This window comes from Pan troglodytes, chromosome 6 (genome assembly GCF_028858775.2).
Source record: "Pan troglodytes isolate AG18354 chromosome 6, NHGRI_mPanTro3-v2.0_pri, whole genome shotgun sequence".
Lineage (NCBI taxonomy): Eukaryota > Metazoa > Chordata > Mammalia > Primates > Hominidae > Pan > Pan troglodytes.
Window position 1 is genome coordinate 51,025,834 of NC_072404.2, and position 27,793 is coordinate 51,053,626.

The window sequence follows — 27,793 nt, forward strand, 5'->3', positions numbered from 1 at the left end:
GACCAGTGACAATTCTGAAGACACCATTAAGTGTCCACTGGAGCCAGGGCCTGTGCTAGGGGCTGAGGGTGACAGAGGTGACCCATCTGGCCAAGTGACCTGTGGCTGGAGAAACTGAGGCCCTCCTTCGCCTCAGGGACCCTGACAGTCTTCAAGGCCAGGTCTTTGGTGGTGCCAGATACTCTCCTGTCCCTTGGTTTGCTTGTGGCTTGGTTCTTGGTGTGTGATACGTCTCTGTGTGTGTAGTTGCCACACCCTCCAGTCTCTCTCATACACACTGTTTCCCAAGCATACACTCACAAACACACCTTGTCTCAGACTCAAACACACACATGCCACACACACACCATACATCACACACTCCATGCACACACATGCATCTACACACACCCCACATGCACATCACACACACGTACTCCATGAACAACACACACACGCACACACACACACACACACCCCAACCTCTTTTATGCACTTTCCTGACCTTTGGAGACCTGGCTCCTAGATGTATCTCTGCTCAAAGTTCCCCTCCCTGCCTGGGGGCAGCTCTGGACTCTGGTCTACTTTCGGCCAGGGCATACCTAGCCCACCCCCAGGTCCACCTTCCTCCAGTCTACCCCCAGCCTCCTCTAGGCCATCATCAGCCAGCGCTTCATCCTCACCTCAGCTCCCTCCCCGGTCTACCCCCACCCTCTGCCCCCCAGCCTGGACGGAAGTTCCCCAAGTCTCTCCAGCCTGCATCCCAGCCCACCGTCAGCCGGCCCCCACGCTCACCCCAGCTCACCTCCCAGTCTGCCCCTACAATCTGCTCCCAAAAAGCTCCTTTGCAGCTCAGCACCCCAGCCCCGCCCTCAGAGCCCATCAGCCGGCACCCCACCTTACCCCAGCTTGTCCCCAGCTCGAAACCCAGCCCTCGCCCCCCTCTCACCGCTGAGATTCCAGCCCAGACTCCAGCCGCCCCTATCCCTCCCACCCGGCGCGCCTGCAGGGACTGCACCCCACATCTGGAGGCAACGGGGCACGGCCGCAGGCGTGGTCTGGGGGTGCGGCCTGAGGGCGGACCCCCTGAGGCCCCGCCCCACCCCAACCCCAACCGGGCGTCCCCCAGCCGCGCCCCCAGCGGGACCGAGCGTGACCCAGCTGCGGCCGGCCAGCCATGGAGACTGGAGCGCTGCGCCGCCCGCAACTTCTCCTGTTGCTGCTGCTGCTCTGCGGTAAGGGGGCGTCGGCCCGCACCGGGGGCGCCCCCACTCCTCGGGGTTCACCGGACCCGGGTGGACCCGCGCCTTCCCGCACCTGCGCCGCGGTCCTTCCCTTGCCCCGGAGCTCGGGAGGGGCGCACAGTGACCCTGGCGGGATTCCCAGGCTCTGCGGGAGGGTTCCACCCGGGAGAAGCTGAAGGCGAAGGACTCTGGCGGGCAAGGGAGGCACAGGGCCCCCTCCGGGGTCTTCTGACGGCAGGGTCCGGCAGCCCCCGGTCCTCCTAGTTGTGATGTCCCCCCACGCCCCGGTTCTGGGGTCGCCTCAGGGTGGGCGAGAAGAGGTGGACCAGGTCTGGCTCTTTACCCCTTATCCCCCAGGGTGGGCTGTCTGTAAGGTAGTGAGCTCTCTGTCCTGGCATTGAGTGCCTGCCCACCACTCACAGGGGCGTGGGCGGGTGGACTCCGGACCGGGTAGCTGGTCCTCCCAGGGCCCCTCAGTGTGTGGACGCCTGTGTGTGTCCTGGAACTGGCTGAGAGGGGAAGCGGGGCGACTCTCTGAGCCATCCTCTCCTAATGCCTTCTTCGGCAAGAAATCAGGACTCCAGGAAGAGCCATTGCTCACAAAATGGAAATAGATGAAACTAAAACTTGTTTTGAAGTACCTTGCTAAAGAAATTATCCAAGAAAAAGTAAGAGAGAGAGAGAGAGAGAGAGAGAGAGAGAGAGAGAGAGAGAGAGAGAGAGAGAACGTGTGTAAAGGCTGTTGGGGAAGAGTGCTTGCTGAGGGCTGGGGTCCACTAAGTGGTGACTGAGCCTGGCCAGTTCTGGGGGGGACACTGGTGATGGAGGGCCCTGGCCTGGTGGTCCCCAGTTTCCCTGGCTGTAAGATGCAGAGTTGGGCCTGTTTTGATGATTTGGGATTTGGTACGGGAGGTGGGAAAAGGGTGGACCAAACTCAGTGGTCATTTTCCTTCCATTGAAGAGGTCTTGGTGTGCAGAACATGTGTGGCTTCATTGGGTGTTCCAGGGCTGGAGCCTAGGAGGTGGTGGATTTTGTGTTGAAGTGCAAAGGTGCATGGCAGCTTCTGAAATCAGGTGCATGGCAGCTTCTGAAATCAGGAGCATGCTGATTTGGGATTTCAGCAAACTTCCAGTGAGCGCCCCTTAGGTGGAGATCTTGGTCGCTATAGTGGAAGGAAGGTCCTCTCAATTCATTCTGGGAGAAGCTGAGGCTTTCCTGACCATCTCCAGTATCAAATTGAGAAGGACCACAGGCTTCCGCCTGCACAGAATCCCCCCTTAATAATCCTGTCTCTCGTGGACCCAGTTCCTGAGGGCCACTTCTTTGTCCTGTTGTGTTGGTCCTGACTGTCCCCCTCCAATGGGACATGGGTTCACGCTCCCTGGCCAGAATAGGGACCAGGTCCAGCTTCTCAGCAGACCCTCCCAGTGTTCGACTGGCCAGAGTGAGATTCAGAGAGAGGTAAAACTTGCTCATGGTCCCAGGCCGATGTGTCAGAGGTATCCGGGACTGGAGCCCACATCTGCCCTGGATGCTGCTGTGTCTGGAAGGAGGGAGCTGGGTGGGTTCCTCTTGACTGAGGACTGGCTCAGGAGGACCAGCAGGGAGGGTGCAGGCCTCTGGGGCTTCTTTGAGAATTCCAGACCTTTTTCCAGAAAGCATTTGAGGCTGTGTGGGGCTGTGGGGATGTGAAGTCCAGCAGTTGTCTACTCAGCAGGACGCTTTGCTGTGGTGCCCAGCTCTTGACTGGACTCTTCTGGTCTGGGTGAAAATCCTGATCATGATCCCAAGATTATAAAGCACTCACTGGCCTCAGTTTCCCAGCTGCAATGTAGATGTAATAATAGCAACCTGTAAAGGGCTGCTGAGACCGTCAGTTTGATTCCATTCAGTTTAGTCCCTATCACCTTGTGTTGGGCATGGGATTGTGGGGTGGAAGGGTTCATGCTTAAACAAGGGGAGGTATGGGAAGGCACCCACCAGTGACTGCACTGGGCCTCATGAGGCTCATTCACAGCACCCAAAGATGGAGCACCATAGTGTGTGTGCCTGTGTGTGCAAGCATATGAACATGGTACCATCGTTTTTATCATTAAATGATGTCCTGCTACCATGTTACCTGCGGTCATATTGATTCTACTGAATCAAGTGGGCCCAAGGGCGGTGGTTGGATAGCAGTAACTCTGGTGAATTAAAGACTTGGAGGTGGCCGGCCGGGTGTGGTGGCTCACGCCTGTAATCCCAGCACTTTGGGAGGCCAAGGCGGGCAGATCTCGAGGTCAGGAGATCGAGACCATCCTGGCCAACATGGTGAAACTCCGTCTCTACTAAAAATACAAAATATTAGCCGGGTGTGGTGGTGCATACCTGTAGTCTCAGCTACTCAGGAGGCTGAGGCAGGGGAATCGCTTGAACCTGGGAGGCGGAGATTGCAATGAGCCGAGATCGTGCTATTGCACTCCAGCCTGGTGACAAAGCGAGACTCTGCCTAAAAAAAAAAAAAAAAAAAAAAAGACTTGAAGGTGGTGATTGGCCAAGAAGAGGCCCATAGATTTTTGGCACTGGAGGTTCCTTGGAGGTTATCTGACCTCCATGCTCTTACCTATTCTTCATAAGGAAACAGAAATCTGGAGGGTAGAGAGGAAGTTGCCCAACCACAGAGACCAGGGGCAGAACCGCCCAGAATCCACAGCCTCCCAAGGTCGACTGACCGTGGCCCATGGCAGCCACTTGCCAGTCTCATCGATGCTCTTTCTGTCAAGGAGGGGGAGAGCGCCTGTGTTTCATTTCCAAATGACTAGCCACAAAAGCCCTTTCTGGCGGAAATGCATCTGTTTGGCTGTTTATCATCTCTCAGTGGCGTCTGGAAGTCCCTGAGACAAAAGAAACACAGGCCGGCATGTTCTTTGTTTCCCAATGAAACCAACCAAAATGGATTTCTATTTTGATTCAGTTCCTGCGACCTTTACTAATGCAGCCAGTAGCTTGATTGGCAATGGCCCTCTTTTGTGGTGTTGCCAGGAATCTGTCTTTACACCATTGTTCTAACATTGGGTGGGTTGTCAGGTTTTGCTGGGAGCCCCTCAAGCCTCATGTGCACTAGAAATGAGCTCCCTGGGGAGGGCACTTGGTTTCTCAGGGTGCCTGCCTTGTGCAGGCCCAGGGCTGGTGCTGTCACAGGCATCCTCATAGCACCTCCGTGGGCAGAGAAGTTATCCCAGAACACCTGCCTGAGGATGGCATGTGGTCCTCAAAGGCACATTTACAATCTGCCTGGGCCAGGTCCTTGCGATGGGGCATGTGAAGATTATGGAGTATGTAGAGATTTGGGGCATGCAGAGATTCAGGGAGGGGCATGTTGTCAGGGACCCCTCCTTCTCTTTTTAGATAGCTGTGCGACCTGGGTGGGTATTTGTAGAGCCGTGGGGGAGGGGCTGGGCAATGCCCTGGCACTGGGGGTGGTGGGGGAATTGATGCTGTCTTTGCCTGGCTCAGTGAGGGAGATCAGGGGCTCAGGGAGAATAATAGTTGCCTGAGGGTAATGAATACTTATCAGGACCTTGTCCCAGAGCTGTGTTTCAGAGCATCATAGTTAATGTGAAAATGTGGCAGACACAGGCCCTGTGTAGGGAGGTGGGCTGTAGGAACAGCCATGACTTGGGCTGGCTGCGGCAAATACCTCCTAGGAAAGGGCTGGGGAGGAGAAGGCAGTGGTTCAGATTCATTCTGACTTCCAAGACGAGGAGGAAGGAAGGAGAGGAGAGGAAACAGGGGAGGGGGAGGAGGGTAATGAAGGACAGGGGAAGGAGGAAGAGAGGAAGAAGGGGAAGGAGGGGGAGGCGGAGGAGGAAGAAGAACTGGGCTGGGTCTTGGTGGTCTGATAGGTGACAGTCAGAGCAGGCTGAGGGGGGACCAGGCCAAGTGGTCCAGGTCTAGGGGTTCAGATTCAGACCTAGGGGTCCAGGTGGACCAGGCTGCAGGTGTGGGCACTGGCCAGGAGGGACAGGGTGGGGCTAGCCTGGCTTGTGCCCATTGGGATGGTGGGCGGAGCTCACCTTGGGAGACCCACCCAAGGGTGCTGAGAGAATCTGTTAGGGAATGATGCCAGACCCAGGGATGAGGACAGGAGCTGGATGTGGAGAGCAGCTAGGCGAACCTTCAGAGTCCAAGGCAGGGGCAGCTTTAGGGTGAAGGTGCACAGGCCGCCTTAGTGTGACTCCACGTGGTCCCTGGGGCTTGCACCCCTTGGTCACTTATGCCAGGGCTGTCTTTTCACCTGCAGGCAGGTGCAGTTGAGCAGGGTGGCAGAGGGAGGCCTTGGGAAAGTTGCTTTCTTTTGGGCCTCCATCGCCCCATCTCTAAACTGAGGGAGGTGGTGAAGGAGGCATGATGTTTTTCAGGCCCTTCCCAGGATCAATGCCGACCTGTACTCCAGAATCTGTTGCAGAGCCCAGGCTTGACATGGAGCTTGGAAGTGCCCACTGGGAGAGAAGGAAAGGAAGGTGGGGATCGGGGACCAGGGCTAAGTGGGCCACTCCAGCCAGGAGCCCTCAGGGCAAGGAGGTGAGCCTTGGATGCAGCCCTGCTTGGCAGACCAAGGGTGGGAATTGGAGTGAGGGTGTCAGTCTGAGGCAATGGTGACATGCCACCTGGAGACAGCTCTGTGGGCAGGTGGCCTGGCTTTGAACCTTGACTCCCCTGCCTTGTCTAATTGAGGAAGCAGCTGACCCACCCTGCCACAGGGTTTCAGTCTTTAAGTACCTGCCCTGTCTGGCTGTTGTAGGGCTTGGCGGGTTGGGCCACACTTAGAACAGGGCATTCAGGGAGCACTGGTCAGTACTGAGGGAGGTGGAGAGCCTGGCTGAAGGGAAAGAGAAATGGGGCAAGGGTCTGCCAGGTAGGTGCCACTGGTTCCGTTTCTGAATGGGGACATTGAGGCTCAGAGGGGCAAGTGAGTGAGTGTCAGGGTCAGGGGCAGAGCCGAGGTGAGCACCTAGAGCCTTCTGGCTCCTGCTTGCTGCTCTTCTATCCCCCATGCCCTTACTCCTTGGAGTGTGGTCCTTGGACCTGCAGAAGGGGCTTGCCTGGAGCTTGCAGAGATGAGTGCCTTGGCCTCCAAGCCTGCTGGACTGGAATCTACATTGCTTGAGGTCTTCAGGTGATGGCCTGCACATCTGAGTGGAGACACATTGCTTTCTATCTCTCAGTCTCAGCCTTGACCCCATGTCTGAATCACTTGGAGGTTTTAACAAACATGAATTCTTGGTTTCACACCCCAGAGGCTCCCATGCAATAGGCCTGGGCTGTGGCCTGGGTAAGCCTATTGTGCAGTTGACTCTGCTGGGTCTGTCCTATCTCTGGTGGCTGCCCTGAAAGATGACAGTGCCCAGAGGAACTAGGGATAGAGCCCCCAAGCCTCAGGGCTTTCTGGGTGGGTTCATGAATGGTGGTCCCTACCAGCCTTATAGAAGAATGGCTTCACTTTTGAGTCTCTTATTACTTTTTGGTTCCTTCAAAGCACTTCAGAGTCTAGAGCTGTGCTACAAGAGAACCTGGGGTCAGCAGCTTGGGACACACAGAAATGGGAGCTGCTGGTGTCCAGGAAGGAGGCTGTGGTAATGGGGGACAGTCTGATTGTGGAGGAGGAGGGGCAGGTGCTGCCAGCAGCCAGAGAGTCGTGGAGCAGCAGCTCATGGGTGGGACAAGCTGGAGGCTGGGGTCAGCAGTGGTGGGAATAGGAAGTTGGGGCCCGATGGAGGCTAACCTTGACAGAGATTTTGTAGTTGCACAATTATTAACCAATGGAAACACACAGAATCAGAATCACTCTTTTTTACAGATGGGGAGACAAAGGACCAGAAAGGTGAAGGGCACTGCTTGGAGTCACACAGCAAATCAGGAACTAAACGAGATGAGGTCTCTGTCTTCTGGCTCCATGCTATTGGGGCATCTGGAGGGTGGCACGGTCAGGCTTCAGAAGGACATGGGCCTCCATTCCTGCAGAGATGGTATGGCTTCTCTTGAAGGGACGCCAGCTTCAGTCCTGGCTGGTGCTTGCCCAGGATTCCATGATATGAAGGTTCAGAGGGCCTATTTGGGTTAAGTGGGAGAGTACTGTAGCTGAAAACCCACGTCTGCCTTTCTATTAGACTTTAAATAAACTCTGAAGACCTGTAAATCCTGCTCCAACCTTGCCCTGGGTCTACCTTTCCAAAGTCACTTCTTCTTTCCTTTACACCCACAATGGTGTGTACCCCACCCCTCCACATACAGTATACCCAGCTCCACTGTGCTCCTGCCTGTGCCCTGGACACCTCTGTTCCTCCTCTGTTCACGTTTTCTAATAGCTTCCTGAGTTTTATCTACTTGTTCTGTAAATTATTGAGAGAGGAGTATTCTCCAATTATCTGCTGGGTGCGGTGGCTCATGCCTGTAATTCCAGCACTTTGGGAGGCCAAGGCGAGAGGATCACTGGAGCCTAGCCTGGGTAATATGAGATCTTGTCTCTACAAATAACAAAAAAAAATTAGCTGAGTGTGGTGGCACATGCCTGTGGTCCCAGCTACTCAGGAGGCTGGGGTGGGAGGATTGCTCAAGCTCAGGCAGTGAAGGGTGCAGTGAGTCATGATCGCACCACTGTACTCCAGCCTCGGTGACAGAGTGAGACTTTGTCTCAAAAGAAAAAAAAAAAGAATTCTCCAATTGTAATTGTGAAATTGTGGATTTGTCATTTTCTTCTTGGAGTTCTGTTTTTGCCTTGTGTGTTTTGATGCTGTTATTAGGTGCATACATATTTAGGATTGCTACGTCATCTTGATGAATTGAGCCCTTTATTGTATTGAAAAGACCCTCTTTATCTCTAGTAATATTTTTTGCTCCAAAACATACTTTGTCTGATATTAATATAGCCACTCCATCTTTCTTTTGATTAGTGGTAGCAAGATGTGTCTTTTCCCGCTCTTTTATTTTGAACCTATTTGAGTCTTTTCATTTAAAGTTGGATTCTTGTTGGCAGCCTACTGTTGGACCTTACTTTTTGTTCTTATTTGACAATATTTGCTTCTTAGTTGAAGTGCTTAGACCATTTACTTTCAATCTGATTATTGATATGGTTAGATTTAAATCTACCATTGTACCATCAATTCTTTTCCTCTCTTTTCTCCTTTTCTGCCTTCTTTTGGACTCAGTATTTATTATTATTACTCCATTTCTTCTTCCTCTTGCCCTTCTCCTCCTCCATCCTTGCTAATTGGGTGTAATTCTTTTTTTTTTTGTTTTGTTACTCCAGTGGTTGGTTCAGGGTTTATGGTATACATCTTTAACTTATCAATCTGTCTTCAGGTGACATTACACTGATTCATGGATAGCCTAAGAACCTTCCATTTCTCTCCTCCTGAACTTTATGCCATTGCTGTCATATATTTTACTTAAATCAAAGTTATAAATCTCACAATACATGATCATTATCTTTTACAGAATTTAGACATTGAGAAAAATTCTATATATTTACTTGCATAGTTAAAATTTCTGATGTCCTCCATTCCTTTGCATAGGTCCATATTGGCTTCTGATAGGCTTTCCTAAACATTACTTATAGTTTGGGTGTGTGGGTGATATTTCCTTTCACCTTTTGTATGTTTGAAAAAGTTTTTATTATGCCTTAAAAAGCCAGCATTATTGAGATATAATTCACATGCCACACAATTCACCCATTTAAAGTATACATCAATATTTTTTAGTACATTCCTGGAATTTTGCAACCATCACTATACTCAATTATGGAATGTTGTTGTCACCACAAAAATAAACCCCCTACCCATTAGCAGTCACTCCCTATTTCCTCCAACCCCCTTAGCCTTAAGGAATCACTAATATGTTTTCTGTCTCTAGATTTGCTTGTTCTGCACATTTAGTGTAAATGGCATCATATAATATGTGAGATTTTGTGACTGGCTTCTCTCACAGCAGAATGTTTTTAAGGTTCATTCATAGAGTGGTATGTTTTAGCACTTCACTCTTTTATGTACAAATAATATTCTATCGCATGGATATACCACATTCTAGCCATTCATCAGCTGATGGACATTATTTCATCTTTTGGCTATTATGAATAATGCTGTTATGAATCTTCATGTAAAAATCTGTGTGTGAACATGTGCGGTATAAATTTAGGAGTGGAATTGTGTAGTCATATGGTAACTCTACGTTTAACATTTTGAGAAACTGCTAGACTAGTTTCCAACGTGGCTGCTTCATTTTACATTCCAATCAGCAGTAGTATATAAAGGTTCCAATTTCTGCATGTCCTCACTAACACTTTTTTTTTTTTTTTTTTTCTGAGAGAGGGTCTCATTCTGTTGCCCAGTCTGGAGTGCAGTGGTGCAATCATAGCTCACTGCAACCCCGGACTCCTCAAGCCATCCTCCCACTTCAACCTCCCAAATGTCTGGGGTTACAAGTGTGTGCTATCACGTCTGACTGCCTTTTTGATGATAGCCATTCTGGTGGGTGTGAGTGGTATGTGATTGTGGTTTGATTTGCATTTCCCTGATGGTTAATGATGTTGATTGTCTTTCATGTGCTTATTGATCATTTATATATATTTTTGTAGAAATGACTATTCATATCCTTTGCCCATTTTTAATTGGTTTATTTTTCCCTTTATTATGGAGTTGTAAGAATTCTTTATGTAACCTGGGTACAAGTCTTTTATCAGATATACGACCTGCATATATTTTCTTTCATTTAGTGGGTTGTCTTTTCACTCTCTTGATGCTATCCTTTGAAGTACAGAAGTTTTAAAATTTGATTTGTCTAATTTATCTATTTTTCTTTTGTTTCTTGGGTTTTTGGTGTCATGTATAAGAAGGCTTTTTCTCACACAAGGGCACAAAGATTTTCTCCTGTATTTTTCTAAAAGTTTTATTTATTTATTTATTTATATTTTTATTTATTTATTTTTTGAGACAGAGGCTTGCTTTGTTGCCCAGACTGGAGTGCAGTGGCGCAATCTCAGCTCACTGCAACCTCGGCCTCCCAGGTTCAAGCTATTCTTGTGCCTCAGCCTCCCGAATAGCTGGGTAATCTAAGAGTTTTATAATTTAGCTCTACATGTAGGTCTTTGATCCTTTTTTTTTTTTTTGAGACAGAGTCTTGCCTTGCTGCCCAGGCTGGAGTGCAGTGGTATGATCTCCGCTCACTGCAAGCTCCGCCTCCTGGGTTCACGCCATTCTCCTGCCTCAGCCTCCCCAGTAGCTGGGACTACAGGTGCCCGCTACCACGCCCCGCTAATTTTTTGTACTTTTAGTAGAGACGCGGTTTCACCGTGTTAGCCAGGATGGTCTCGATCTCCTGACCTCGTGATCCGCCCGCCACGGCCTCCCAAAGTGCTGGGATTACAGGCGTGATCCACGGCGCCCGGCCTGTGATCCATTTTGAGTTAATTTTCGTGTATGAGGTGAGAAGGGTCCGACTTTATTTTTTGGCAAGTGTATATCCAGTTGTCGGAGTACCATTTGTTGAAAAGAGTATTCTTTCTCTGGTGAATTGTCTTGGTACCTTTGTAGAAAATCAATTTATCATAAGTGTGAAGGTGTATTCCTGGACTCTGAATTCTATTCCACTGGTCTATTTATTTAACCTTATGCCAGTACCATGCTATCTTGATTACTGTTGCCATGTTGTAAGTTGTAAGATTGGGATGTGTGAGTCCTACAACTTTGTTCTTTTTTTTTTTTTTTGAGACGGAGTTTCATTCTTGTTGCCCAGGCTGGAGTGCAATGGCGCGATCTCGGCTCACCGCAACCTCCGCCTCCCGGGTTCAAGCGATTCTCCTGCCTCCTGCCTTGGGAAGCCTCTCCTGAGGCTTCCCAAGTAGCTGGGATTACAGGCATGCGCCACCACGCCCGGCTAATTTTGTATTTTTAGTAGAGACGGGGTTTCTCCATGTTGGTCAGGCTGGTCTCCAACTCCCGACCTCAGGTGATCCACCCGCCTTGGCCTCCCAAAGTGCTGGGATTACAGGCGTGAGCCACCTCGCCTGGCCAACTTTGTTCTTTTTCATGATTGTTTTGGCTATTTTGTGTCCCTCGCTTTTCCATAGAAACTTTAGGATCAGCTCATCAATTACTGCAATGGGCCAGCTGCGATTTTGATAGGGATTGCATTGAGTTTGTATATCACTTTAGGTAGTACTGACATCTTAGCAATTAAGTGTTCCAATGTGTTAACATAGGATGTCTTTCTATTTATGTAGATCTTTTAAAATTTCTTTCAACAGGCCTGGCATGGTGGTTCAGGCCTGTAATCCCAGCACTTTGGGAGGCTGAGGCTGGTGGATCACCTGAGGTCAGGAGCTCGAGACCAGCCTGGCCTACGTGGTGAAACCCCGTCTCTACTAAAAATACAAAAAATTAGCTGGGCGTGGTGGCAGGTGCCTGTAATCCCAACTACTCAGGAGGCTGAGTGAGGCATGAGAATCCCTTGAACCTGGGAGGCAGAGGTTCCAGTGAGCCGAAATGGTGCCACTGTACTCCAGCTTGGGTGACAGAGTGAGACTCTGTTTCCAAAAAAAAAAAAAAAATTCTTTCAACAGTGTTTTATACTTTTCAGAGTACAAGTTTTGTACTTTTTAATTATACTTATTACTAAGAATTTTATTATTTTTGATTGTATTGGAATTGGAATTGTTTTCTTTGTTTCCTTTTTGGATTATTCATTGCTAGTGCACAGAAATACAACTTTTTTTGTGTGTTAATTTTGTATCCTGCAACTTTGCTGAGTTAGTTTATTACCTGTAACAGTCTCTCTCTCTGTGTGTGTGCCTGTATGTTGATTCTTTCAGATTTTCTACGTATAAAATCGTGTCATCTGTGATAGAGATAGTTTTACTTCTTCCTATCTAACTTGGATGTCTTTTATTTCACTTCTTGCTTAATTGCTCTGGCTAGAACTTCCAGTACTTATGTTGAATAGAAGTGGTGAAACTTGGCATCCTTGTTTTGTTCCTGATCTTAAAGGATAGCTTTGTCTTTCATCATTGGTTATGTTAACTCTGGGCATTTCATATATGGTCATTATCATGTTGAGGAAATTCCATTCCATTCCATTCCTAATATATTGAGTGTTTTTAAATCATGAAAAGACATTGGATTTTGTCAAATGCTTTTTCTGCATCAATTGAGATGATCATGTGGTTCCCCCCTTCATTTATTAATGTGATATATTACATGAATTGACGTTCTTATGTTGAACCACCCTTGCATTCCTGAGATAAAACCTTCTTGGTCATGGTGTATAATCCTTTTTATATGTTGCTGGATTAAGTTTGCTAGTATCGAAGGTTTTTACATATATATTCAGAAGCAATATTGGCCTATAGATTTCTTTTCTTATGATGTCTTCGGTTTTGCTGTCAAGATTATATTGGCTTCAGAGAATGAGTTGGAAGATGGGGAAGTGCTGCTTGTTCTATTTTCTGGAAGAGTTTGTGAATGATTTCTGTTAATTCTTCTTTCAGTGTTTGGTAGAATTTGCCAGAGAAGCCTCTATACCTGGGATTATCTTTGGGAGAAATTTTAAAATTAAGAATTCAGTCTCTTTATTTAGTATAGACCTATTTAGATTTTTGATGTCTTCTTGAACCAATTTCAGTAGTTTATGTCTTTAATAGTTTCCTAGGTTGTAACAAAGTACCATAATCTGGGTGACTTAAAACCCGTTCTGGAGGCTGGGAGAACCCAGGTGCTGAGCACTCCTTCCCAGCCTTTCCCAAACTTCTGGTGACCCCAGGTGTTCCTTGCCTTGCAGTAGCATCACTCCCACCTCTGCCTCCATCTTCACACTGTTGTCTTCTCCCTGAATGTCTTCACCTCATCTTCTTTCTGTGTGTGTCTTTCTCTGTGTTCATATTTCTCCTTTTTGTAAGAATATACCAGTCATGTTGGATTAGGTCTACCCAAATGACCTAGTTTTAACTTGATTACCTCAGTTGAGACCCTATTTCCAAGTAAGGTTAGAATCTGAGGTGTACTAGGGGTTAGGACTTCAATATATCTTTTTTAGGGGAGATGCAATTCATTCCATAACAATGCCTTATTAGGAATTTGTCCATTTCATTGACATTATCTAATTTGTTGGCATACAGCAGTTCATAGTATTTGCATATAATCTTTTTTATTTCTCTAACACAGGTAGTGATATAGTGATATCTCCTCTTTCATCCCTGATTTAGTAATTTGAGTCTCTCTCTTTTCTTCCTGGTAAGTCTAGTTAAAGGTTTGTCAATTTGTTGATCTTTTAAAAGCTTTTTTTTTTTAAACGAGCTTTTGATTTTGTTGATTTTTTTTCTATTTTGTAGTTCATTAATTTCTCCTCTAATCTTAATTTCTTCCTTTCTTTTGCTGTCTTTAAGCTTAGTTTGATCTTCTTTGTCTGGTGCCTTAGGGTGGAAGGCTGGGTAATTGATTTGAGATCTTTCTTCTTTATTATTTTATTTTTTATTTATTTATTTTTGAGACGGAGTCTTGCTCTGTCACCTAGGCTGGAGTGCAATGGTGCAATCTTGGCTACTGCAACCTCGGCTACTGCAACCTCTGCCTCCTGGGTTCAAGCGATTCTCCTGCCTCAGCCTCTCGAGTAGCTAGGACTACAGGTGCATGCCACCATGCTTGGCTAATTTTTTGTATTTTTACTAGAGATGGGGTTTCACTGTGTTAGCCAGGATGATCTTGATCTCCTGACCTCATGATCTGCTCGCCTCGGCCTTCCAAAGTGCTGGGATTACAGGCGTGAGCCTCTGCGCCCGGCCTTATTTTATTTATTTATTTATTTTTTAGAGACAGAGTCTTGCTGTGTCACCCAGGCTGGAGTGCAATGGTGTGATCATGGCTCATTTCAGCCTTGAACTCTTAGGCTCAAGTGTTCCTCCCACCTCAGTCTCCCTGTTGGCTGGGACTGCAGGTGTGCCACTATGCCTGGCTAATTAAAAAAATTTTGTTTTGTAGAGATGAAGGTTTCACAATGGTGCCCAGGCTGGTCAGGAACTCCCAGCAACAAGCCATCCCACCTGGGATTCTAAGAGTGAGTCACCATGTCCAGCCTTTTTTTTTTTAATATAAGTTTTTACAACTAAAAATTTTTCTCCAAGTACTGTTTTAGCTGCATCTCTCTAAGTTTTGGTATGTTGTGTCTTTTATTTTTATTCATCTCAAAACCATATCTAATTTCCCTTGTGAAATTTTCTTTGGCCTATTGGTTATTTAGGAATGCTGTTTATTTTCTACATATTTGTGAATTTCCCCAAATTCTTTCCATTTTTGATTTCCTTCTTTCTTTTTTTTTTTTTCGAGACAGAGTTTCACTCTGTTGCCCAGGCTGGAGTACAATGGTGTGATCTCGGCTCACTGCAACCTCTGCCTCCTGGGTTCAAGCGATTCTCCTGCCTCAGCCTCCTGAGTAGCTGGGTCTACAGGTGTGCACCACTGTGCCCTGCTAATTTTTGTATTTTTAGTAGAGATAGGGTTTTGCCATGTTGTCCAGGTTGGTCTCGAACTCTGGATCTCAGGTGACCTGCCCACCTCGGCCTCTGAAAGTTCTGGGATTACAGGCGTGAGCCACCACGCTCAGCCCTGTCTTTGATTTCTAATTTTATTCCATTGTGGTCAGAGGACATTTATATAATCCTTTAAAATCTATTCAGGCTTTAACAAAGTCTCATGTCTTTTTTGATTTTTTTTCTTTTTTTAAAAATTATTTTAGTCTAATAAAAAATTATTTTATTTATTGTTATTATTTTTTGAGACAAGGTCTTGCTCTGTCACCCAGGCTGTAGTGCAGTGGCATGATCATGGCTCACTGTAGCCTCAAACTCCTGGGTTTGAGCAATCCTTCCACCTCAGCCTCCCAAAGTGATGGGATTACAGGTGTGGGATGCCACGCCTGCCTCCATTGTTTTTGACAACACCCTCAGGCATGGACTTCTGTTCTGTTCCAAATATAGTCAATCCCTTCTGCAACAGCTATGGAAATATCTGTCTCTTCTTACAGCCTGCCTCTTCCCCTGGGCAGGACCTGGCACTGTATTGGACTGGGGGATAGGACAATGGCCTGCTTCTACCAGAATGACATCTCTGCTCCACAAGCAGGCACCCATGAGGGACACTGTAGTTCCTGATTTTGGCTTGCTCCTCCCAGTGTGGAGCCTCCACCCTACCAGTGAGCTGGGGTGGGGTGGTTGGGGCCCCAGTACTCTTGGCCTGCCATGCCTGGTGCAGAACCTCCACCTTAGAAGTGGGGACTGGGCGGGGCAGGGAGCCTCAGTTCTCTAGGCCTCATCTGCCCAGAAAGAAGAGACCTCCTGCAACATGGAGCTGGGAGGGACATGCCTGCTTGTCCCAGGGTGAAACTGTAGCCCAGGACTGGGAGCTGGGGTAGAGAGAACCTCCATTTGTGGTTGCACCCAGTGGAGTACAGGCTCTACAGCCAGAGGTAGGGTGTGGAGTGGGAACAGGTTGTAGCTCAAATGTCACAGATTCTCACTATTCTTCCTGAGATGTGGTAGATTTTCTTGAATAACCTTCTTCATTTGATGTGTGCCCTTAGGATGAGCTTCTCATACCACCATCCCAGAAGTCTGTACCCCCTTGTTGAGTTTCTTTTCTTTTCTTTCAACAGAGTCTCACTCTGTCACCCAGGCTAGAGTGCAGTGGCACGATCTTGGCTCACTGCAACCTCTGCCTCTTTGGTTCAAGCGATTCTCATACCTCAGCTTCCCGAGTAGGTGGGACCACAGGTGCACGCCTCCTTGTCTGGCTAATTTTTGTATTTTTAGTAGAGACAGGGTTTCACCTTGTTGGGTCTTTCTATTGAGGTTATACTTAGTTGATTTTTGATTGTGAGCTGCTTGTTTTCCTTGGGAAGTTAATTATGGCAGCTTTCTGAGGGCTGCAATGATGATGCCTCCTTCTGAGAGGGTTTGGGTTTATTTGCTCCTGCGGGGGCCTGTCCATGATGATCAGTTTAAACTTGGGGTTTCCCTGGGTCCATCCAGGTCATGTGAATTTGGGCTGTGAATCCACAAGAAGGTCAGCCTTGCTTATGACTTCTCAGAGAGGGGTCCCCCTCCCTGCTCAGTGCCAGGTCCCATTCCTCCTACTTGGCCGAGGGTGAAGAATTATTTCTGGTTCACCTACCTCTGAATGTCAGTTTATGGGGCCTTTCATTAGACTTCTCATCTTGGCCTTTATCCACCCCCAGTTTTCCAGGCTGGGAAGATGCCTCCAGGGCAACAAATCCATGGCCCTCTGGGTTCCACTCCATCTAGTCTTTAGCTTGATAATTTCTTGCCATCTTGTCAGCTCCTTGATGATTTTATGAATGTATGGTTTATGTTTTATCCAGGCTTTCAGTTGTTTTCAGTAGAAAGTTTGTCCAGACATCTGCCATATGACTGGACATGGAAGTGTGTCTGCTTATCTTCTCTACAAGGATATAGTGAGGCTTGTATAAGCCTTTTACAAAATCCACACTATAGCTGCAAGTGGTGTCCATCAGAAGCTGTGGGTGGTGCCCAGGTGTCAGGACCCTGGGCTATTGTCCAGGCTGCCGCTAACAAACTGGGATTTTGGGTGAAAGATGTGGCCTCTCTAATATTGCTTTTGTGGAAGGAAGGACACATGCCTTGAGGTGCCTGTGGGGACCAAGTGGGCTTCTCCCTATGAAGGTCCCAGCTGTGTCTGTGGACAGCTGAGCAGGAGGTGGTGGGCAGTGGTTTTTACGTCCAAGTTTCCCAGTGCCCAGTGAGCCCTGATGGGCTTTGGGAAGTGGAGGAAACCCCAGCATGGAGCTGACTGCCCACTGGGGGAAAGCTGTAGCTTTCCCTGTAGCCTCTGTAGGCTTCTGCCACTTCTGATAGTGTGGGGAGGACTGCAAGGAGCAGGGCTGATCGTCCAGGGCACCTGCTTTCCCTTGGGGACTGTCAGCAGCTTTGCCCACAGCTCACACTGCTTCAACTGCTACCATCCTGGGGTCCTCACATTCATGGCGCAAATGCTGCTGTGGACCTCCTGACACCAGGCCTGAGCTGGGAGGAGGGCAGACACACATAGCAGAGCCTCGACAGCAGGGGAGCAGTGGGGCCCAGTTGCCAAGGAGAGGGGTGAGGTGGGGGTGTTGGTGGGGGCTGTGGATTTCCTCCTAGGGAGATGGGAGTGGGCACTCCCAGCTGAGGAAATGGACAAGGCCCAGTGAGAGCAGACAGGATGGGGAGCACCGTGCTTTGGCTGGAGGAGTGAGCCAGGAGGGTCTTGGGTACTGTGGGTGAAGACAGCAGGCCCGGCATGCACAGATGACTACCCCAAAGCTGTGTGACCCTGGGAGACACTTAACCTTTCTGGGCATCAGCCTCTCCATCTGTGTAGTGGGTGTTATAGTGCCCTTGGGGTCTGCTGTGATGTCTGGGACAGATGACAGGGGCCTAAGGGCCAGGGAAAGTACAGGCTGGGTCCTCAGGGACCTCCTGACTCCCATGGCCTCAGCAAGCCCTCATGTGTGCGGCTGGCCACTGTCCCCACACTGGCTGCTGTTCTTGGTCCATCTCTGGGCCATTGACTGGTATTTGCTGAAGCCATGTTGCTTTGGGCACCTGGACCCATCTTGCTCCACGCTCCTCCTGCTACCCGGGCAGCTCAAGTCCTCTTAGGTGATCCCGATGGGGCCTGTGCACTTTTTAGCCCCCTATAGCCACTGCACCATCCCTTTCAGTGGTCCTGATGCAGCCCTGGTCATGCCCCCTTCCCGCCACTGACATCGGAGCTCAGGTCTCCTTCTGACTGTGGCTGCCTGTATGCGCAGCCCCTATATGGCCTGTGCATCTTGGTGAGACTTCCTGACACTCTGTCGTGGGTTCTGCCCCATCTATTATATGCTCTATCTTTAGTCACTCCCCTAGTTGGACTGAGATCCCTGTGTCTTCCTCTTGCCCCCTGGAACCCAGATGGCAGGTCCTGAAGACAGGAACCAGACCCTCTCTCTCTCCCCTCGTCCAAGGATCCAACACAGTCTGCAACACATGATAGTGGTGGTCCAGGATGTTTTGCTAAATCTTTGGATAAATTTCACTGGGGTGACAGTGGGTACTGAGCCACCATCTCCATGTGCAGACCCTGTGGGACCATGTGGGGGACCTGTGCTACATGCAGGGATGGGACAGACACAGAATGAGCACATGGCCTTTCTGTGAAGAGAGGTGAGCACCCCAGAGGCTCACTCAGGGGTCAGGGCCCTAAGTGGGATGTGTGGCCTTTCAGAGAATCCAGGCCTGCAGCTGTGCTGATGAGACAAGCGAACGTGGGGGTCAGGGACATTCCAGGTGCTGGAAACCATGCAGAGTGACCAGAAGGCCCTGAAACACCTGTTCTGGGAGAGGCAGTCACTGACCCTGTGTCCAGGGGCCATGGTGGTGACTTCACCCAGCCTGTGTCCTTGCCATCTGCTTACACATGGCAGCAGGCTGACCACTGAGCCACAGCCTGTGTGCTTCCCATCTCCAGGGTTCCCTGGGGCCTCAAGATGCCCTGGGTCCTGGGGAAGCTTGCATGGACAGAAGGGGAGATGTGAGTGCCTACACAGGCTTCTCAGACCACCTGCTGGGACCTGCGAGTCCCCTGTCCAACTTTACCAGCTGTGACCCCTAGGGGCCCTTCTCAGTGCTGTCAGCCTGGATTCTGAGGTATAGGTTTGGGCAGTCACAAAGGGAAGAAGGTGCCTTGAGTCTGGGAACCCACGACCCTGAACAGCTGGCAAGCCCTTTTGTGTTCTCCTCTGTGGGGTTCCAGCTAACACCTGTCCTCTGTATGTGCTCCAGGTGTTCTGCTGCAGGTGGGGGTGGGCTGAGCATGCCAGTTCCCTTAACCCTGGGATCTGGACCCCTCCAGCCTTCCTTTGGCCTTAGGCAAGCCACTCCCTTTTGCTGGCATCAGGCCCTTGTTCAACCAAGGGGCTTCCAGGGTCTTCCCTAATGTTAGGATTAAGCAGGCTATGACTCTTGAGGAGTGTCTGGGGTGCTGTGTTCTGGTGGAGCAGGTCCCTGCACCAGAAAGTGGTCCTGTCTAAACCTGCCATTTCCATATTAAAGTGACTTATTCAGCACTTGCTCAGTGCCCAGGGTGAGCCACACATGGAAGAAGATCAGACTCTGAAATGCTCACTGCTTTCTCTATCATTCAGCCAAGACTTATTGAGGGAATGAATGAATGATACGTTCCTGGAGGTGGCACTGAGCATTTCAGACTAAGTTAGCCAGCTCAACCTCCTTGTGAGGTGGGGCCTGTATCCCTCATCTTGCGGATGGGGAAACTGAGGTTGAGCTGGTAACCAGTGAAGTGTGGGTGTGAGCCAGGTCTGTCCCATGTCAATCTGGAACCATTTTCTTATCTGCTTCTTCATGGTATTTCCTCTAGCCCAGCACCAGCCGCCGGAACACAGATGACAGGGCTGTGTTCACACATGCTCATGTATGCATACACATACGCACTAAGATATAGATGGCAGGGCTGTGTACCTACACACACACACACACACACACACACACACCAAGACACAGACAGCAGGGCTGTGCGTGCGCGCACACACACACACACACCCGAGACACATATGCCTGGGGTCTCTCTTGAGTATATGATGAGCACCAAAGCAGAGGTCAGGTGAGGGAAGTTTAGGAGCAGGGAGGTCCTGTCGTCTGGAAATGGGATGACCGTGGAGACAGGCCCTGAAGGACAGGGGGCATTGCTCAGTGGGAGGGAGGATGTTCCCCATGGGGAAATGTGTGGAGCAAAGGCATGAGGAAGAAGGGGAGGGGATGTTTTGGTGGGCAGAGGTTGGGAAGGGCAGTGGGGAAATCCTGGGACAAGCAGCTTGTGTCAGACCCTGAGAAAGTCCAAAGGACTCATTCCCATTGCTGGGAACATGAGTCCCTGCAGTGGCCTCAGCCCCTGGTTTCCCAGAATCGGAGGGGTTCTTTGACCGGGAGGGGTTGGTCTTTACTGGCCTGGAGCCCTCCTCTGCCGCCCCTGCAGGCAGTGGGATGGTCCCCAGGTCTTAGAGTCCTCAGGATGTTCCCAGGCCCCTGGGACTCCTAAGCTGGAACTGGAGCCTCTTTGCCAGCCCTGATCTGCCTGAGACCCTCTCACCACCTCCCAAGGAGTTTGGCCCAGGGTCTCACTGCCTGATCCCTCCCTGTGCCACTGCCTGTGAGGCGGTGAAGTGAAAAGGTGGACTTGTCCTGTCTTGGGGACAGGTCCCTGTGTGGAGCCTCCTTTCTGCACTGACAGGTAGGTCAGGATGGAGGGTGAAGGACTCCGCTGGAACGGTCTCAGGCTGGCAAACGGAGCCTTGCTAGTGAGTACTCAAGTTATGGCCCCTCGGGCCTCCCCTGTCCTGGCATCCCCAGTGTGAACTGTAGTGGAATTCTTATGGCTGTCCCCTCTCCAGGTGGGTGTCCCAGAGCAGGCGGCTGCAACGAGACAGGCATGTTGGAGAGGCTGCCCCTGTGTGGGAAGGCTTTCGCAGACAAGATGGGCAAGGTGGACGTCTGGAAGCGGTGCAACCTGTCCGAGTTCATCGTGTGAGTGCCACTGCTGGGCGTGGGATTTGCTCTGACCACAGCGCTGCCCACTGCCCAACCACTGCCTGACCACAGCCTGACCGCACTCTACCCAAGGCCTCACCCATGCCTCACCCACAACCCACCGTAGGCCACCCACAGCCCTTTCATGTGCTGCCCCACACTTTGCCCAGGGCCCCAACCACGCTCCTATTCACACTCTGCTCTTGGCTCTGGCCACCCCACCCACATCCCCCTGGCACATCACTCACGGCCCCGCCCATGCCGTGCCCCTGCCCATGGCATTTGTGCTCCCCACATCCACAGCGGGTTCCCAGCTTCCTACCCCCCATTCCGCATCCTCACTCTGATGTTCTAGCAGTTCTACACTGTGCCTCTGCTTCTCCCTCTCCTCTGTTATTTAGGAATCCTCCCCATGCCTGCTTTTCCTCCTGATCCAGATTAGTGCCCTGCCCTGGGAGTGTCCAGTTCGGGGGTTCCCTGGCCTGGGGGTGCCCTGTCTGGGAGGTGCTCTGCCTGGAGGGTGCCCTGCCCGGGGAGTGTCCAGTTTGCGGGTGGCCTGGCCTGGGGGGTGCACTCTCCCAGGGGCGGGTGCTGCCCTACCCCAGGGGGTGCCCTGGCCTGGGGGATGCCTTGCCTGGAGGGTGCTCCACCTCTCCTTACAGCTGGAGCTGGGTGGACATTGTCATGTGTCTTTCTTACAGCACCAGTCATGGCTGGGTCTGTCCTCAGTGGTCAGAGGACTTAGAGGAATTGGGTTCCAAATATCAGGTGTAATTGTGGACAAAACCTCATAGTGAAGGGAGGGCCCCTTGTTCTAGAAGCTTCCCAAGCTTTTCATCTCCTTACCTCCTTGGAAATTGCTCATGGCCTCACAGTCCTCTGCCTCACCCCACTCTACCTCTGGCTTTGCAGTCTTGTGCCACCCCCTGGTGGCTGCTGCCAGACCCTAAATGTGCTGGCCTCATGCTTTTGCATGTTAGCACCCCAGCCCCTGTCTTCTGTAGAGACACTGACCATGGCCCTGCCCCAGGAAGCCTCTCCGGCCCTGGCCATTCTAGTGGCCCAGCAGATGGGGGCTCCTTGAGGCTGTCACATCTGCAGCCCCACCGTGTGGGGGAACTGCTTGCTGAACCAAGTGGAATGGAATTCTGAATCTGCGGGGAAGGGGTGCTGGGATTCAGGAAGGGGTTTTGCAGGCTCCTCCTGGTCCTCAGTGAGCCTGGACACAGGCCTGGAATGGACCCACTGGTGGGGGTGGAGTCAGGGAAGAGGAGGTCATAGCTTCATAGCTTCTGGTCTTGCTCCTCTCTGTAACCTGCTAAAGCCTTGGTAAAGAGACTAAATAGAGATGTCCAGCCGTGGGTTGGGAGGATAGGAGTGGAGGCAACCCAATGGGCATTTAGGAGCCAGTGAGTGAGTGGGCAAGAGCCACTGACTGAGTGCCCTTGGTGAAGTCAGACCTGATGCTGGAAAAGGGGAGCTGGGAACAGCCAGGTTGACATTGCGGAGCCCTCCCACGACCCGGTCGGCAGCACCAGCTCCCAAGAGAGTGAAAGAGTGGCTGAGAAGCAGTGAGGTGTCCAGAGCCCTCCTCCACCCCAGCTGGACACTGGAGGTGTATTCTTGGAGCTGGTGACACCAGGGTTTCTGGGCCTTCCCATGTAATTGAGAACGTGGCACAGTGTCCCAGAGAGGGAGGCTGGAGAAAGCGGCTGATACGCATTATCTTTTGCCACTGGGTCCAGGAGGGTGGTCTAGGGTAGGATTGGAGCTGTCCTTTCTGAGGAGTAAAACCAGCCAAGAGGAAGGACCTAGAAGCAGTGACCCCCCCAACCCCTGGAAGCTCTGGGGACAAGCTCTTCTGCAGGGTCCCAGTGTCTCATCAGCTCTCAGTCCCCACTCCCAGTCACGAGTGTCCAAGCAGGGTCCCTGGAAATCTGATCTAAGGCTCTGACTCTGAAGGACAGAGACCAGAGAGATGGAACCAAGCAACCCCGGGGGCCAAGCACCAAGAAGAAAACTGCAAACGTCACGACTGATATCTTCAGAGGGCAACAACTATCTCTCATGTGATGAATGAGAACAAAGAAAGAGCTTTAGAAATGGAGCATGCAATAGAAGTGAAATGGAATAGAAAGGTTGGAAGGGAGATGTTGAGGAAATCTCCCAGGAATAGGAGACAGAGACAGAGAAGATGATCAGGAGGTCAGTGGTCAGTCCAGGCGTAACACCAAGATAGTAGGAATTCTAGAAAGAGAACAGGAGAATGGAAGGATAAAGGGCCCTTGCCAGGGGCTGAGGGCATGAGGTTGCAGCCGGTGAGGGCTTGCCCGGTACTGGCACGAGGGAGGAAAATGTACCACATGGACCCTGGAATATCAGAGCTGTGGAAACAAAGGAAAACTTCTACACCTATCCAGAAGGAGGAAAAAAATGAGCTCTAGGTTGGAGATGAGGGGATCAGAGGCCTTCAGGCTCTCCCACCGCAGCCGTGGAAACCGAGGACTGTGGGATGCAAGGACCTGAGAATTTCGGACTGATTTCTCAGCTAGTGTGCTATTTCCCGCCAATTTGTCCACTAATTAGGGAGAAACGAAAATACTGTCAGACGTGTGGCACCTCCAGCATCTGATTCCCACATACCTTTCTCAAGCTCTGGTGGCTGTGCGCCAAGGTGTGGAGCAAACCACGACAAAAGAAGCTATGAGATTTGGGGAGCAGAGCCAAGGCAGGAGAGGGAAGCCCCAGGGAGGGCGGTGCCCCAGCGTGGCAGTACACCCCGGGTGGAGGCAGCCTGGCCCAGGTGGAGGGCACTTGATGCTTACCTGACATGGTGACTGCCTGCCCATGCCCTGCAGCCCAGCTCAGTCAAGAATGAAGGACACTCCTCTCTTTCCCCTGAATGTTCATTCTGCTTTGGTCCCCACTGAAGCAGGGCGGGCCTTGGTTAGCTTAGAGGAGAGGTGGCTTGCTCCCCTCAATAGGACTGGTCCACATGACGACCCCATCAGTAGTCGAGTCATGGCTGGGAAGACCCTATTCCCCAAACTCGCCCATGGCCTGCCTGTGGCCTTCCCTGGGGAGGAGTCTCATTGCCCCTCGGGGCAACCAGAGTGTGTCCTCTCCTGGGAACCTCCCTCCAATAGCAGCAATGGGCTCCTTCTGTACCCAGTTAAGGAGCATTGCTATGGGATTTCCAAATGCAACACTATATTGCCTGGGAACACACTCAGGTGGTGAAACATAAAGGAAGGTGGGCAAACACCCCAGAGGTGGGTGGGGGGAGAGGGAGTCTGACTGGGGGGTTTGCCCGGCTTCCAGCCTGCTGGGCTCCTCTCCTTCCCATCCTGGGTTGCGGTGCATCTTTTTTAGGGAGAGTGCTCTGGGGAGCCTGACTGAAGGAGGAGTGGGGAGGCCCCAGATTATCCAGGGGATGAATAAATCATAAGTAGTTCCCGGTTTTCTAGAGAAGCACTGAATGTGGACCTCTCTAGATATGTGACAAAAATGCAGATTTTGTGGATCCACAGAGATGGGTGCTGTGCTCAGCTCTGCCCCAAACCTAACAGCTGGGGTGGGCTCACCCCATGACCTTCTGTGTGCCAGGCACTTGCTGGGGCACATGGACCTCAACTCATTTGGTTCTCTCAACCACCTGATAGGATAAATGTTATTAAACCCACTTACAGATGAGGAAACTGAGGTCCAGGGAGGATAAATGACATGGCCCATACCACAAAGATGGTGAGTGGCTGAGCTGGAGTTGGAGAGGCCCTGCCATGTTGGCTCGGCAACCTGAGCCTGAAGCCACTGTCCATGCTGTCTTCTGGGATTACCTCTGCTCCGTGGGCTTCTCCATGTGGCCTAGCTTTGGCTGGGAGTGGGGTTTGGGAACAGCAGGGGCTTTCAGCCCTGCCTCACCTCCTCTTGGGACGGTTCTGGGGCTGCACATCACTCCTCTTGCCCTGTAGACTCGCTGTCCACAGAGGGTCTTCTCCAGGGTCTGTCTGGCTCATCTCAGCCCTGGGGATGGTGTTGGGGGGTGGCATTCCTGGGTAGCAGTTCAGTGGAATGACTTTGGAGGCACAGAGGTTACCGCATGTGATTCTCATCACACACATAGATGCTGGGAACTTCTGAAGGTGAAGGCTGTTGCAGGGTGTTGTTAGACGGCTCCCCAGCTCCTGGATCAGCTGGCGGGGGGTTGGGGTGGACAGCAGGCTACTGAATCTGAGGCCCTGTGGGAGAAGCAGCTCAGGGAAGATGAGGGTTTGTCCATGGACCTAGCTGTTGAGGTGTCTCTAATGCCTGGGCATGTCTCAGGTGCTGCATTGTGGCTGAGGCCCAGGAGGGCCAACAGCTCTGTACTTGGATTCGAGGCGGTTTCTTTTGCTCTGGCTGTTCTCTGCTGACACTACCTGGAAAGGCACAGGTGTGTGTCTGACCTACATTCCAAGGTGCTGAGAGCCAGCCTTGGATCAGTCAGGAGCTGGGCTGAGTGACTGTACCTGGGCTTCCCAGACCCTTCCTGGGGCATGGGGTTGGGAGACCAGGAGAACCCTGGGTGGAGTAGGTCAGAGTCCCTGTTTCCTACCCCTTTCTGATGCTTTGGGAAATCTACGCCCAGATGATTTTCCATGCAGGAGGCAGCTCTTTCCTGTTGATGGGCCAGATCAGTGGCTCCCTCCTGGGACAGCGCGGGAAGGAGGAGATGGGCTACTTTCCCATGGGGAAGCCGAGGCAGGACCCTTCACACTCCTGCATCTGTACTCATGCAGAACAGACGTGGGGAAGTCCTAGCCCTGCACAGAGGGGGTGGCATCTGGGCAGGAGTCCATCTAGCTTCGTCTAGAACATCCTGAATGAGTGGCTGCCACTCTAGGCCTTGCAGACCCCAATGACAGGGAGGTCATCACCTCCACAGGCTGCCCATTGGAACAGGTGGTGGCTGGGAAGTCCTTTATGCTGAGTTGACCTCTGGGTCTTGGTGGCTATAGCCTTTGGTCAGCATGAGGACTGTCCAGAGCCTGTGCTGGGTGGTCATGGAGCATCATGGGTGGTTTGCTGAGTGCCCTTCCCATCTTTGATCTCATGGACAGGGGGACCCACAGGAGGGGGCTCCACATGTCCTGCTAGATGGGGCCGAAGGAGGCAACTTCTGAGTAGGAGATGAAGAGGCAGGGACTGGGGCTTACAGGTCTGACTCCCACTTGGCCACCACCTGGCACATGAGGGCAGGCTGACTTGATTAGGAGGTGGCTGGCCCCTGGCCTCAGAAAGACCCTCCTCTCAGGCTCTTAGGGTATCCTGGATGATGAAGGCTTTGCAGGTCCAAGCGGCCGTGATCCAGGCACCCTTTGGCCCTGGAGAAGCATGGCTTGGTGTGTCCTCTGGGCAGACCTGCGTAGTGCTTAGAGGTCCAGGGAAGCTGGGCTGAGACCCTGGATCCTGGGAGCTCATGGCCTCAAAGGCAGCAAGTCATGGTCATTGTGATGCAAATGTGGGCAGGGGACACAGGGAGTGGGTCATGGGCACAGATGACCCTGTGGCCAGAATGGGGATTTTCCAAGGCTGGGCTGTGAATAGGTGGCCAAATGGGACTGTACCCAAGCCACCCCACCCATCTTCCTGGCCTCAGGTCAGGGCAGGTGTGAGGGGGGATGGCGAGAGCCTGGCTTTCACCCCCTCTGCTTTTGCAGGTACTATGAGAGTTTCACCAACTGCACCGAGATGGAGGCCAACGTCGTGGGCTGCTACTGGCCCAACCCCCTGGCCCAGGGCTTCATCACCGGCATCCACAGGCAGTTCTTCTCCAACTGCACCGTGGACAGGGTCCACTTGGAGGACCCCCCAGACGAGGTTCTCATCCCGCTGATCGTTATACCCGTCGTTCTGACTGTCGCCATGGCTGGCCTGGTGGTGTGGCGCAGCAAACGCACCGACACGCTGCTGTGAGGGTCCGGGTGAGATGGAGTGGGTCACACCTGGCAAGCTGGAAGAAAGTTCCCTGGGGATGGGAGAGCGGGTGGGTGCTGCCAATCTCCAGCTACTGTGGCCATACCCCACCTGGTCATGGGCAGACCCCTCCCTTCCTGGGCTGACCTGCTCCCTCGAGGCCAGCCTGCTCCCTGGCTGAGGCTCAGGCTATCCGCCCAAGGTCTTTGCTCGTTCTAGGGCCAGTGGAGGAAAATGTGATAAGGCCAGAGCTTGTGTGCTGGGCACAGAAATCACCTGCTGCATCCTGTGCTCCGCAGGCTGGGCCGGAGCCTCTGCCCGCAGGTTTCTATGCTGTTTCTTAGCACAGAATCCAGCCTAGCCTTAGCCGCAGTCTAGGCCCTGCTTGGACTAGGACTCCTTGCTTGACCCCATCTCTGGTTCCTGCCCTGGCTCCTGCACCACCCCCAGCTCCTGCCTACATCCAGGCAGAAAGATAGGCAGGGGCTCTTGGAAGATGTTCCGTGCTGTGACCTCCGAGCCCTCCTGGTGGGAAGACAGCTGGAAAGGCTGGGAGGAGAAGGGAGGGGCTGGGGGTTCCCAGGAGCCATGCGTGGCCTGCAGAGTCCATTCCATCATGATGCTGTGCCCACTATGGGCTGTGTCCATGACCAGAGGCTGGAGTGGGGGTGTCTTAGAGCCCCTCACCGGGGCTTGCTGTGCGGATGGGGCCTGGGCCTCCTTCCTACAGGGGCTCCTCTGTGGGTGAGGGGCCCTCTGGAATGGCATCCCATGAGTTTGTGGCCTCTATCTGCTACCATCTGTGTTTTATCTGAGTAAAGTTACCTTACTTCTGGAATTTCCTGTTTTGTTTCATGTCATTCAGAGAGACGGTGTATCTCTTGGGACTGATGAGTCCCCTGTACATATTGTACAGATAGGGAACAACTGAGGTTCCGGAATCCCAGAATGTCAGCGCTTAGGGGGCTCAGAGAGTGTTACAATAGGAGA

At 51.4% G+C, this 27,793-nt stretch overlaps 1 protein-coding gene across 1 annotated transcript; it reads left to right on the forward strand.

Annotated features, from left to right (window-relative positions):
• Window positions 1-1,105: 1,105 nt before the first annotated feature.
• Window positions 1,106-27,641, forward strand: RAMP3 (receptor activity modifying protein 3). Its single transcript, XM_001151180.7, has 3 exons — window positions 1,106-1,214; window positions 20,713-20,845; window positions 26,548-27,641. Exons 1-3 carry the CDS (start codon window positions 1,157-1,159, stop codon window positions 26,801-26,803), a joined length of 447 nt encoding a protein of 148 aa, XP_001151180.1. The 5' UTR covers window positions 1,106-1,156; the 3' UTR covers window positions 26,804-27,641.
• The last annotated feature ends 152 nt before the right edge of the window (window positions 27,642-27,793 follow it).